The sequence below is a fragment of the Trachypithecus francoisi genome, unplaced genomic scaffold, assembly GCF_009764315.1.
Source record: "Trachypithecus francoisi isolate TF-2019V2 unplaced genomic scaffold, Tfra_2.0 Contig01585, whole genome shotgun sequence".
In the NCBI taxonomy this organism is placed as follows: Eukaryota; Metazoa; Chordata; class Mammalia; order Primates; family Cercopithecidae; genus Trachypithecus; species Trachypithecus francoisi.
The window spans coordinates 2,461,420-2,473,999 of NW_022681444.1; the positions used below are offsets into that span (position 1 = coordinate 2,461,420).

General features: G+C 41.4%; 1 protein-coding gene across 2 annotated transcripts in view; it reads right to left on the minus strand.

Annotated features, from left to right (window-relative positions):
* Positions 1 to 379: 379 nt before the first annotated feature.
* Positions 380 to 12,580, minus strand: part of SCAI (suppressor of cancer cell invasion) — a 191,554-nt gene continuing 179,353 nt past the window's right edge. The window contains exon 18 of one of the 2 annotated variants that reach the window (XM_033190902.1): positions 380 to 1,233. In XM_033190902.1, the coding sequence (XP_033046793.1) occupies positions 1,087 to 1,233 (147 nt within the window). In that variant the 3' untranslated portion in view covers positions 380 to 1,086. The remainder of the gene's footprint in view (positions 1,234 to 12,580) is intronic. The other variant, XR_004432191.1, reaches the window with a different exon arrangement.

The window sequence follows — 12,580 nt, forward strand, 5'->3', positions numbered from 1 at the left end:
AAGGAAAATACAAAAAAGAAAATTCTTTATAATATACACTGAGTCCTATTTAAGATAATAAAACTTTTGTGCATGAATATAAAATACTAAATACAGGAAATGTTAACAAATCTTATTTCCAAATTGTCAATGCAAAACCAACTTACATTTTAGGTTTCATAACACCCAGTTACCCCTTACCAAAATTTAAAACATCTCTGACTTTGAAGTCTCATACATTTCAATGAGGCAAAAAATTAAAACTTTATGCCACAGACATAAATCCAGTCTTTAAATGTGATCTCATAAACCAAGAGTTTAAACAGAATGGAGACATTGTATCATGAAACCAATGACATGGTTTTTTGACTGAAATATTTCAAAGTTGTTTCCTTTTTCATTTTCAGCATTCACAGACTACAAAGAAAAGAAAATATGCAAATAAATCTCATAACACAATACTCATACATTCCAAGTAATATTTACCATCTCAAGTCCTCAATTAAGATCTAGCTTTCAGATGCGATTCAATCTAATTTCTGATATTATGACAGTATTGAAAGAAATTAAATGATTTCAAAAACTGGCTTGATCATGTTTCAAAGAATCAAACATTTTTCTACCAGCTAAGTTGGAATGAGAAAAAATATATTATGGAGGGACTCTGTTCCTGATTTTCAGTAGTCCACGGTGGCTAGCTTCATCATTACGAACGATTACATATTTCCAAATCCAGACATTTAACTTAGGTCCTAGTATAAGAGTTGGATTTACCTCATTATACAAAAATAAATGATTTTTTCTTCTCAGGGTGAGAATAGCGACTATTTGAGTGTAGGATTAGAAGTTGGAGGTAAATATCCATCCCTCAAAATCAAAAAATAAAAATTCCAAGATTAAGATTTTAAAAGACCTGAAAGGTTGCATTTTAAAACAGTTGCCCTAAAAGTGTGAACATTTTTTTTTCTCAGTTTGTTTTTAAAATGGTGGCCCTAAATTAAAAAATAAAAACTAAGTAACACCACTATGTGTCTTATCACATTAGAAAACTGCACCATTTAAAATTTGTGGAAAATGAAAACTTGTTTCGACAAGAGGGTTTTTGTTTTAATAGTCATCAATGGTATTCTCAAAGAACACGTTTCGAACATCCAGAATGGATGCTAATTCCAAAATGTGCTTCTGGAGATGAGGATTCTCCACTGTTTCATCCCTTGGCAGTTGTGGATATGATTCTGGATAATTTCGTGTTTCCTGGTAGACAAAGAAGAGAAAAGTCAAGTTTTGCGGTCTAATGAAAGAAAATTTTACACATTGATACAGTGTCAAGGAGTAATATAATATGTATTTTCTCTTTTATATTGGAATGAATCATTGTTAATATATTTGTTGAATACTGAATTGCTGATATTTAACCATTTTGACCTCTAAAAATGACAATTTCAGATGGTTCAACATAATATGTTCATTTAGTGAGTTATTCCACAAATGTTTACTGAGGCCTGTAGTTGCCAGACACTATGCTCTGTATCATGTGGAAACCATATAATTCATGCTACTGGGGGGAAAATCCTAACACATATAGAATTTCAACAAGTATACGTTAAATAAAAAGATATTGCTTTGGAAATTAAAATGAGGCCGGGGCGGCTGGGTGCGGTGGCTCACACCTGCAATCCCAGCACTTTGGGAGGCCAAAGCGGGAAGATCACAAGGTCAGGAGTTCGAGACCAGCCTGGCCAACATGCTGAAAACCCATCTCTACTAAAATACAAAAATTAGCCAGGCATGGTGGTGGGCACCTATAATCTCAGCTACTCAGGAAGCTGAGGCAGGAGAATTGCTTGAACCTGGGAGGCAGAGGTTGCAGTGAGCTGAGATCACGCCACTGCACTCCAGCCCAGGCTTTTTGCCATGTTGGCCAAGCTGGTCTCGAACTCCTGACCTCATGTGATCTGCCTGCCTCAGCCTCTCAAAGTGTTGGGATTACAGGCGTGAGCCACAGCGCCCAGCCTAGAAATTCTTCTTCAGTGGGTAGGTTCTATAAACTATAATCCTGCCATACATTTAAAATTTCCTGAAGAAGTTGCTACTTTTCTATACATCTCATGCAACAGTTCATATATGCAAACGTTAACTTCTCTCTGCCTCCTGTAGGACTCACTTATTACACATTACAAAAATAAATCTTTTTAGATAAAATCTCACTGTGTTGCCCAGGCTGGCTTACTGCAGCCTTGCAGTGAGCTCAAGCAATCATCCCACCTCAGCCTCCCAAGAAGCTGGCACTACAAGTGTGCACAACCATGCCCAGCTAATTTTTTTATTTTTTGTAGAGATAGGGTCTTGCCATGTTAGCCATGCTGGTCTCGAACTCCTAAGCTCAACCAATCTATGCGCCGTGAAGCCCAGGTGGCTTCAAGGAAGAAATAATACATATCTAAACAAACTCTTTAAGAAATAGAAGAGAATGAAGAACATATCAACTCAATTTATGAGGTTAACACTATCCTGATAACAAAACCACATGAAGACATTATGATAAAATAAAAAAAATTCATAAAACAGATATAAAAATCCATAATGAAATATTAGCAAATTGAACCCAGCAATGCAAAAAGGACAATATATGACCACAAAATGGGTTTAATAGCTATGCAAGGTTGGTTTAACATTTTTTTTTTTTGAGACGGAGTTTCACTCTTGTTGCCCAGGCTGGAGTGCAATGGCACAATCTTGGCTCACCACAGCTTCCACCTCCTGGGTTCAAGTGATTCTCCTGCCTCAGCCTCCCAAGTAGCTGGGATTACAGGCCTGCACCACCACGCCTGGCTAATTTTTGTATTTTTAGTAGAGACGGAGTTTCTCCATGTTGGTCAGGCTGATCTCAAACTCCCAACCTCAGGTGATGTGCCCACCTCAGCCTCCCAAAGTGCTGGGATTACAGGCATGAGCCACTGTGCCTGGCCAATTTAACATTAAAAGATCAATTAATGTTATTCACTCCATTAACAGAATATATTAGATCAGTAGATGCAGAAACAAGTTTTTGGCAATCATCCATACCCATTCCTGATATAAACTCTTAGGAAATTAGGAATGGAAGGGAGCTCAGTCAATCTGAGAAAGGGTATCTATGAATAACCAACAATTTAAATAATAATTTATGGTAAATGACTAAACACTTTTACCCTAAAATCAGAAAGAAGGCAAGAATGTCCATTTTCACTACTTTTATTCAACATTTTACTAGAAGACCTAGCCCTGATATAAAGCATTAATAACAATAAAAGCCATCTAGATTGGAAAAAAACAAGTAAAGCTGTTTTTTAAGGATGGATGACATGATCCTGTATATAGAAAATATTAGGCCGGGCGCGGTGGCTCAAGCCTGTAATCCCAGCACTTTGGGAGGCCGAGACGGGCAGATCACGAGGTCAGGAGATCGAGACCATCCTGGCTAATATGGTGAAACCCCGTCTCTACTAAAAATACAAAAAACTAGCCGGGCGAGGTGGCGGGCGCCTGTAGTCCCAGCTACTCGGGAGGCTGAGGCAGGAGAATGACGTAAACCCGGGAGGCGGAGCTTGCAGTGAGCTGAGATCCGGCCACTGCACTCCAGCCTGGGCGACAGAGCGAGACTCCGTCTCAATTAAAAAAAAAAAAAAAAAAAAAAAAAGAAAATATTAAGGAACATATAAAAAAGCTAAAAGAACTAATAAGTAAATTTAGCAAGACTGCAGAACACAAGGTCAACTGTCTTTTTTTTTTTTTTTTTTTTGAGAAAGGATTTCTCATTCTTTTGCCCAGGCTGGAGAGCAGTGGCACAATCATGGTTCAGGGTAGCCTTGACTTCCCGGGCTCAAGTGATCCTGTTACCTCAGCCTCCCAGGTAGCTGGGGCTATGGGCATATGCCACCACACCCGAGTAATTTTTTGTAGAGACGGGGTTTCACCATGTTGCCTAACTGGTCTCCAACTCCTGGGATCAAGTGATCTCCCTGACTCAGCTTCCCAAAGTGCTGGCATTAAAGGAGTGAGCCAGCGTACGCAGCCACAAGGCCGATGTTTTACAAGTGCATTTCTATGTATTAGCAACAAGCAACTGAAAAATGAAATAAAAATAATTCTTTTTTTTTTTTTGAGATGGAGTTTCACTTTGTCGCCCGGGCTGGAGTGCAGTGGTGCAATCTCGGCTCACTACGACCTCCGCCTCCCAGGTTCAAGCGATTATCTTGCCTCAGCCTCCCGAGTAGCTGGGACTACAGGCATAAGCCACCATGTCTGGCTATTTTTTTTTTTTTTTTTTTTTTGTATTTTTAGTACAGATGAGGTTTCACCATGTTGGCCAGGCTGGTCTCCAACTCCTGACCTTGTGATCTGCCCGCCTCTGCCTCCCAAAGTGCTGGGATTACAGGTGTGAGGTACCACGCCTGGCCAAATAATTTTTTTTTTTTTTTTTTTAAGATGGAGTCTCACTCTGGTTGCCCAGGCTGGAGCGCAATGGCATGATCTCAGCTCACTGCAACCTCTGCCTCCTGGGATCGAGCGATTCTGCCTGCCTTAGCCTACCGAGTAGCTGGGATTACAAGCGCCCACCACCACACCTGGCTAATTTTTGTATTTTTAGTAGAGATGGGGTTTTGCCATGTTGGCCAGGCTGGTCTTTAACTCCTGACCTCAGGTGACCTCCCACCTCGGCCTCCCAAAGTGCTGGGATTACAGGTATAAGCCACTACTCCCAGCCAAACAATTCAATATTAAAAGCGTACTGGAACATAAAATACTTTGGAATTATAAGACACATGCAAGACCTGTGTGATAAAAACTACAAAATCCCGGTGAAAGAAACTAAAGATATAAGTAAATGAGGATATATACCATTATTATTGACTGGAAGATTCAACACTATTAAAATAGTAATTCCCCACAGTTGAATTATATATAGATTTTTAATACAATTCTAAGCAAAATGTGACATGGATGCTAAAATTCATATAGAAGTACAAAGGACCTAAAACAACCAAAACACTTAAAACTCTTTTGGGGAAAAGGACTCTCCCTCTCAGATTTTAAGACTTTTTTAAAGCTACAATAGTAAAGACAATAGTGTATTTGATACAAATTCTGCAGATTAATGGAAGATAATTTAGAGTTCAAAATATCCCTATACATACATGCTTAATTGATTTTCAACAAAGTTACCAAAGTAATTCAATGGGAAAAGAAAAATCTTTTCAACATATGGTACTAGAACAACTGCACATGCATATTAAAAAACTTTAACCTTTATCTCACACTGTAAACAAAAATTAACTCAAAATAAACCATAGACCTACATGTGAAAGCTAAAACTATAGAATTCCTAGGAAGAAAACATAGGAGAAGGCCAGGCGTGGTGGCTCACAACTGTAATCCCAGCACTTTGGGAGGCCAAGGTAGAGGGATCACTTGAGGTCAGGAATTCGAGATCAGCCTGGTCAACATGGTGAAAACCCCTTTCTACCAAAAATAACAAAAAAATGAGCTGGGTGTGGTGGTGGGGGTCTGTGATCCCAGCTACTCTGGAGGCTGAGGAAGGAGAATCACTTGAATACAGGAGGCGGAGGTTGCAGTGAGCCAAGATTATGCCATTGCACTCCAGCCTGAGTGACAAATTGAGACTCAGTCTCAAAAAAAGAAGAACAAACAAAAAAAGAAAATCTCTGTAACTTTAGGTAAGGATTTCTGGGATAATATACAAAAACACAAATCAGAAAAGAAAAAACTCAGATTTTTCATTGTAGCTTCAATTTGCATTCAACTAAACTTTTAATTTTGATGAAATTTTATTATTTTAAAAAATTTTGATGAAATTTTAAACACCACTACATATCCATCAGAATGGTCAGATTTAAAAGTCTGACAACAATGTTGGCAAGAATGAAAAGCAACCTTCAAAGCTACTGGTGGGAATATAATTATGGTACAACCACTTTGAGAAAAGGTCTAGCAGTTTCTAAACTAAACACATACCCATAATATGACCAAAAAAATTCAAAACAAATGTCTGTGCAAAGACTTGTACCTGCTGGCTGGGCAAGGTGGTTCACGCCTGTAATCCCAGCACTTTGGGAGGCCGAGGTGGGCAGATCACAAGGTCAGAAGATCGAAACCATCCTGGCTAACACAGTGAAACCCCCTCTCTAATAAAAATACAAAAAAAATTAGCTGGGCATGGTGGCAGGCGCCTGTGGTCCCAGCTACTTGGGAGGCTGAGGCAGGAAAATGGCGTGAACCCAGGAGGCGGAGCTTGCAGTGAGCCGAGATTGCACCACTGCACTCCAGCCTGGGCGACAGAGCAAGACTCTGTCTCAAAACAAAACAAAACAAAACAAAACAAAACAAAAAAAACTTGTACAATCCTTATTATTTATTTATTTATTTATTTATTATTTTTTTTTTTTTTGAGACGGAGTCTTGCTCTGCCGCCCAGGCTGGAGTGCAGTGGCGGATCTCAGCTCACTGCAAGCTCCGCCTCCGGTTCACGCCATTCTCCTGTCTCAGCCTCCCGAGTAGCTGGGACTACAGGCGCCGCCTCGTCGCCCGGCTAGTTTTTTTGTATTTTTTAGTAGAGACGGGGTTTCACCATATTAGCCAGGATGGTCTCGATCTCCTGACCTCGTGATCCGCCCGTCTCGGCCTCCCAAAGTGCTGGGATTACAGGCTTGAGCCACCGCGCCCGGCCAATCCTTATTATTTATAATAAAAAGCAGTTTTATTTCTATTAGCTAACTATTTATTTATTTAAGACAGGGACTCCCTCTGTCGCCCATGCTGGAATGCAGTGGTGTGATCATAATTCACTGTAACTTTGAACTCCTGGGGCTCAAGTGATCCTCCAGCCTTGGCCTCCTGAAGTATTCAGATTACAGGCATGAGCCACCATGCTCTGGCCTGTAATAGCCAACACTGTAAAACTGCCATGTGTTCATCAGGGGGAGAATGCCTAAACTGTGGTATGTTCAGACAATGGAATACTACCCAGTAACAAAAAGGAATGATCTATCGATATCTGAAACAACAGGGATGAATCTCAAGAACAATGCACATGCTTAGTCACAGAAGGTTTACACAAGAGTCTATACTGTGTGATTCAAGTTCACAAACAGGTGCAAGTAATCTTGAGTGAAAACAATCAAAAGGTGACAGCCTCTGGGGTAATGGGTACTGGACTGAATAAAAAGGAGTACAGAAGTAACAATTTGGAATGATGCTATCTTGTATAAATTGATAAAGGTTTAGGTTACACAGGTATATTTCCCTCAAAACTCACTTAATGGTATACCTTAATTTTGTGCATTTCACTGTGTGTAAACTTTACAGAAAAAAGAATTAGGTGAGTTACAGTGGCTCATGCCTATTACCCCACTTTGGGAGGCCAAGGTGGGAGGACTGCTTGAGGCCAAAAGTTTGAGACCATCCTAGGCAATGCAACAAAACCCGTCTCCACAAAAAAATTTAAAAATTAGCTGGGCGTGGTGGTGCACAGTACTCAAGTGGTCCCAGCTACTCAGGAGGCTAGAAGCAGGAGGACTGCTTGAGCCCAGGAGACTGAGGCTGCAGTAAGCTACAACTGCATCACTGTACTCCAAACTGCATGACTGAGAGACTCTGTCTCAAATTAAAAAAAAAAATTGTAGTTGGGCAGTGACAATGTGCCTATAGTTCCAGCTATGTGTGATGCTGAGGCGGGAGGACAGCTTGAATCCAGAAGTTCAAGATCAGCCTAGGAAACATGGGAAGATCTCGTCTCATTAAAAAAAAAAAAAAGTAAACATATTATATATATGCATGATGAAGTGTTTGTGGGTGATGTCCACAATCTACTTCAAAATGTATTAAAAAATAAGATGGGGCTGGGCGTGGTGGTTCATCCCTGTAATCCCAGAACTTTGGGAGGTTGAGGCAGTTGGATTACCTGAGGCCAGGAGTTCAAGACCAGCCTGGCCAATATGGTGAAACTTCATCTCTACTAAAAATACAAAAATTAGCTGGGCATGGTGGCATGCACCTGTAATCCCAGCTACTCAGGAGGCTGAGGCAGGAGAATTGCTTGAACCTGGGAGGCAGAGGTTGCAGTGAGCAGAGATCACGTCATTGTACTCCCAGGCAATAGGGTAAGACTCCGTCTCCAAAAAAAAAACTCTGATGAATGGTAAGACAAATCCATAAATGGAAAAATACATCAGAACTCAAATATAGCTGACTCCTGAACAATGCAGGGGTTAGGGATGCTGAGCCCCCTCCCTAACAGAGTTAAAAATCCATGTATAACTTTCAACTCCCCGAAATTTAACTACTTATAGCCTACCACTAATTGGAAATCTTATAGATAACATAAACAGTCATTTAACAAATACTTTGTATGTTATATTTATTATATACTGTTTCTTCTTTTTTTTTTTTCTTTTTTTTTTTTTTTTTGAGACAGAGTCTTGCTCTGTCACCTAGGCTGGAGTGCAGTAGCGCGATCTTGGCTCACTGCAACCTCCACCTCCCAGGTTCAAGCGATTCTCATGTCTCAGCCTCCTGAGTAGCTGGGATTACAGGCGCATACCACCACACCTGGCTAGTTTTTGTATTTTTAGTAGAGATGGAGTTTCACCATGTTGGCCAGGCTGGTCTTGAACTTCTGACCTCAGGTGATGTACCCACCTCAGCCTCCCATAGTGCTGGGATTACAGGCATGAACCACGACACCCAGCCTATATACTGTATTATTACAATACAACAGTTAGCTAGAGAAAAGAATTTTATCCCCCACGAGACGGAGTTTTGCTTTTGTTACCCAGGCCGGAGTACAATGGCGCAATCTTGGCTCACTGAAACCTCTGCCTCCCAGGTTCAAGCAATTCTCCTGCCTCAGCCTCCCGAGCAGCTGGGATTACAGGCACTTGCCACCATGCTTGGCTAGTTTTTGTATTTTTAGTAGAGACGGGGTTTCACCATATTGACCAGGCTGGTCTTGAACTCCTGACCTTGTGATCTGCCCACCTCAGTCTCCCAAAGTGCTGGGATTACAGGTGTGAGCCACTGCACCGGGCTGAGAAAAGAAAATGTTATTAAGAAAATTGGCCAGGGCTGGGCATGGTGGCGCACACCTGTAATCCCAGCACTTTGGGAGGCTGAGGCGGGAGGATCACTTGAGGTCAGGAGTTCGAGATCAGCCTGGCCAACATGGTGAAACCCCGCCTCTACTAAAAATACAAAAATTAGCCAGGAGTGGTGGAACATGCCTGTAATCCCAGCTATTTGGGATGCTGAGGCAGAATAATCTCTTGAACCCCAGAGGTGCAGGTTGCAGTGAACCGAGATTACGCCACTGCGCTCCAGCCTGGGCAACAGAACGAGACTCTGTCTCAAAAAAAAAAAGAAAATCATAAGAAAGAGAAATATATTTACTATTCATTAAATGGATTACCATAAAGGCCTTCATCCTCATTGCCTTCACATTGAGTAGGCTGTGGAGGAGGAGGTGGGGTTGGTCTTGCTGTCTCAGGGGTGGCAGAGAGAGGAGAGGTGGAGGAGATGGAAGGGGAGGCAGAAGAGACAGGCAACTGGGTGTAATTTTATGCAAATATGTCATAATTTGTGTCTGACATTTTTGCTTTTTCATTTCTCTCAAGTGTTTCTATATGGCTCAATCCTTCCACTATTTGCTTTCATTTCAGTGTCCGTTATCATAGAAGCATCCATGTCATAGAAGTCAAAAGCCCAATCCTGAATAACCTAAACCCTTCTCCTGGGTTGTCTAACATCCATTTGTTTTCTGCCACTGCTTCTTCTATGTCTCCTTCCTGGCGCTGGTTCAGAAACATTCATGTCCACCCCACGTCATCTTCGGTTAATTCTTCTGGTGCGGTGTCTATTAGCTCTTGAACTTCTCCAAGATCTGTATCTCAAAACCCTTCACTCCCCACCCTTTTTGCCACATCCACAATCTCTTTCATGATTTCCTTGATTGTCACAAATCCTCTGAAGTCATGCACATTAGGACACAGTTTTCTCCAGCAGTAATTGTTTCAGGCTTGATGGTTTTCAAGGCTTTTTCTATACTAATGATGGCATTTCCAATGGTGGAATCCTTTTAGGCTTTCAAGATGTTCTCTCCATTAGGGTTTCTCTTCTGTAGTTTTGCTAATACATAGAGTACTCTGTGCAATGACCCTTAAAGGTCCTTATAACCCCCTGATCTAGAGGCTGACATTGTGTTTGGGGGCAAGTAGGCCACTTTGACACCTTCAGTATAGAATTAATGGGGTTCTGGATAGCCAGGGCATTATTGAATATCAAAAAAACTTTAAAAGGTAGTCCCTTACTGGCAAGGTACTTCCTGATTTCAGGGACACAGCATCAACAAAATCAATCTGGAAAAAAAGTTCCTGTTGTCCAGACCTTCTTGTTGTACTGGCAGCTGGTGTTTATCTTTTCTATCGAGGTGCATTAGCAGCTTTATAGATAAGGACTGTCCTGATCATAAACCCAAGTGCATTTGCACAAAATAACAGAGTTGTCTATCCCTTCCTGTTTAAATCCTGGTGTTCACTTATTTTCCTTACTAAAAAACGTCCTCTGTGGCAGTTTTTTTTTTTTTTCTCCAGAAAAGCTATTTTCTTCTGCACTAAAAACCTGTTCAGGCAGGTATCCTTTCTCCTCAGTGGCACCCCCAGGTGCCACTTATCTGCTGCCTCTTGGTTGGCAGAAGCTGCTTCTTGTGTTATCTTAACATTTTTAAAGACAAAGCTCTTTCAAAAATTATCAAATCATTTTTTGCCAGAATTTCCTTCTCCAGCTTTGGATCTTTCACTTTCCTTTTGCTTTGTTATATAATGAGTTTGCTTTTTCTCAAATCATAATATATAAGTATGTCTTTTTTTTTGGTGGCGGGGGGGATGGAATCTTGCTGTGTCACCCAGGCTAGAGTACAGTGGTGTGATCTCAGCTCACTGCAACCTCTGCCTTCTAGGTTCAAGCAATTCTCCTGTCTCAGCCTCCTGAGTAGCTGGGACTACATACAGGCTCATGCCACGATGCCCAGCTAATTTTTGTATTTTTAGTAGAGATGGGGGTTTCATCATATTGGTCAGGCTGGTCTTGAATTCTTGACCTCAGGTGATCCACCCACCTCGGCCTTCCAAAGTGCTGGGATTACAGGCATGAGCCACCGTGCCCGGCCTGTAAGTATGTCTTATAGCAACCTTACACCTACATAAATGCTATTTTCATTATGAGATAAAAAGGTATTTCATGCCAGGCACGGTGGCTCAAGCCTGTAATCCCAGCACTTTGGGAGGCCGAGACAGGTGGATCACGAGGTCAGATCGAGACCATCCTGACTAACATGGTGAAACCCCATCTCTACTAAAAAATACAAAAAACTAGCCGGGTGAGGTGGCAGGCGCCTGTAGTCCCAGCTACTCGGGAGGCTGAGCCAGGAGAATGGCGTGAACCCGGGAGGTGGAGCTTGCAGTGAGCTGAGATCCGGCCACTGCACTCCAGCCTGGGTGACAGAGCGAGACTCTGTCTCAGAAGAAAAAAAAAAAAGGTATTTCACAAAAAGTGCAAGGTTTTCATGCCTGCTGACGTAGCTACAGTGATGGCGTCACAAATTTTCTTTTTTTACAACACTCCTTACTGGATTAATTTATCTTGAAATGGCAGGCAACCACAATGGCAAACCTTGATCTACGGTACATATCAAGCTATTCAACTTTTTCTTGTAATGTCATGACTTTTCTTTGCTTCTTGGGAGCACTTGAAGCATCACTTCACATGAATCCCATGGTGTTATGTAAGGTTTACTACAGTACTGGACTAAACACAATAAAAAATATGTGATAGCCGGGCGCGGTGGCTCAAGCCTGTAATCCCAGCACTTTGGGAGGCCGAGACGGGCGGATCACGAGGTCAGGAGATCGAGACCATCCTGGCTAACACGGTGAAACCCCGTCTCTACTAAAAACTACAAAAAACTAGCCGGGCGAGGTGGCGGCGCCTGTAGTCCCAGCTACCTGGGAGGCTGAGGCAGGAGAATGGCATGAACCCGGGAGGCGGAGCTTGCAGTGAGCTGAGATCCGGCCACAGCACTCCAGCCTGGGTGACAGAGCGAGACTCCGTCTCAAAAAAAAAAAAAAAAAAAAATGTGAGAACCGGTAGAGATCATTTTTTATTACAATACACAATTTACTGGAGAGACAGAATGCTCATGGAGATGACAGGCATTCTAAGCAGTACTTGCAACACTTGAGCTCACTGCCAGAGCAACAGGATGTGGCTACAAAATTATTACAGTAGTACAGTAGGCACTACAGTGATTTTATGCAGTTATGATTTAATATTGCATCATCATTACTTTTGTTTACACTTCTCTGGACTGTGAATGGTACCATATATGGTATGTAAGTGTATGCATAAATTTTAATCATTCATAATAGATTTGTATACATCTGATAGTAGTAAATGATAGACTAGTGTCTACATATATTTTATATATTCATGACATACCTTTTTCTTAATTTTTTCACTATTTCTTTTTTGTAGGATTTTATTTATTTTCTCA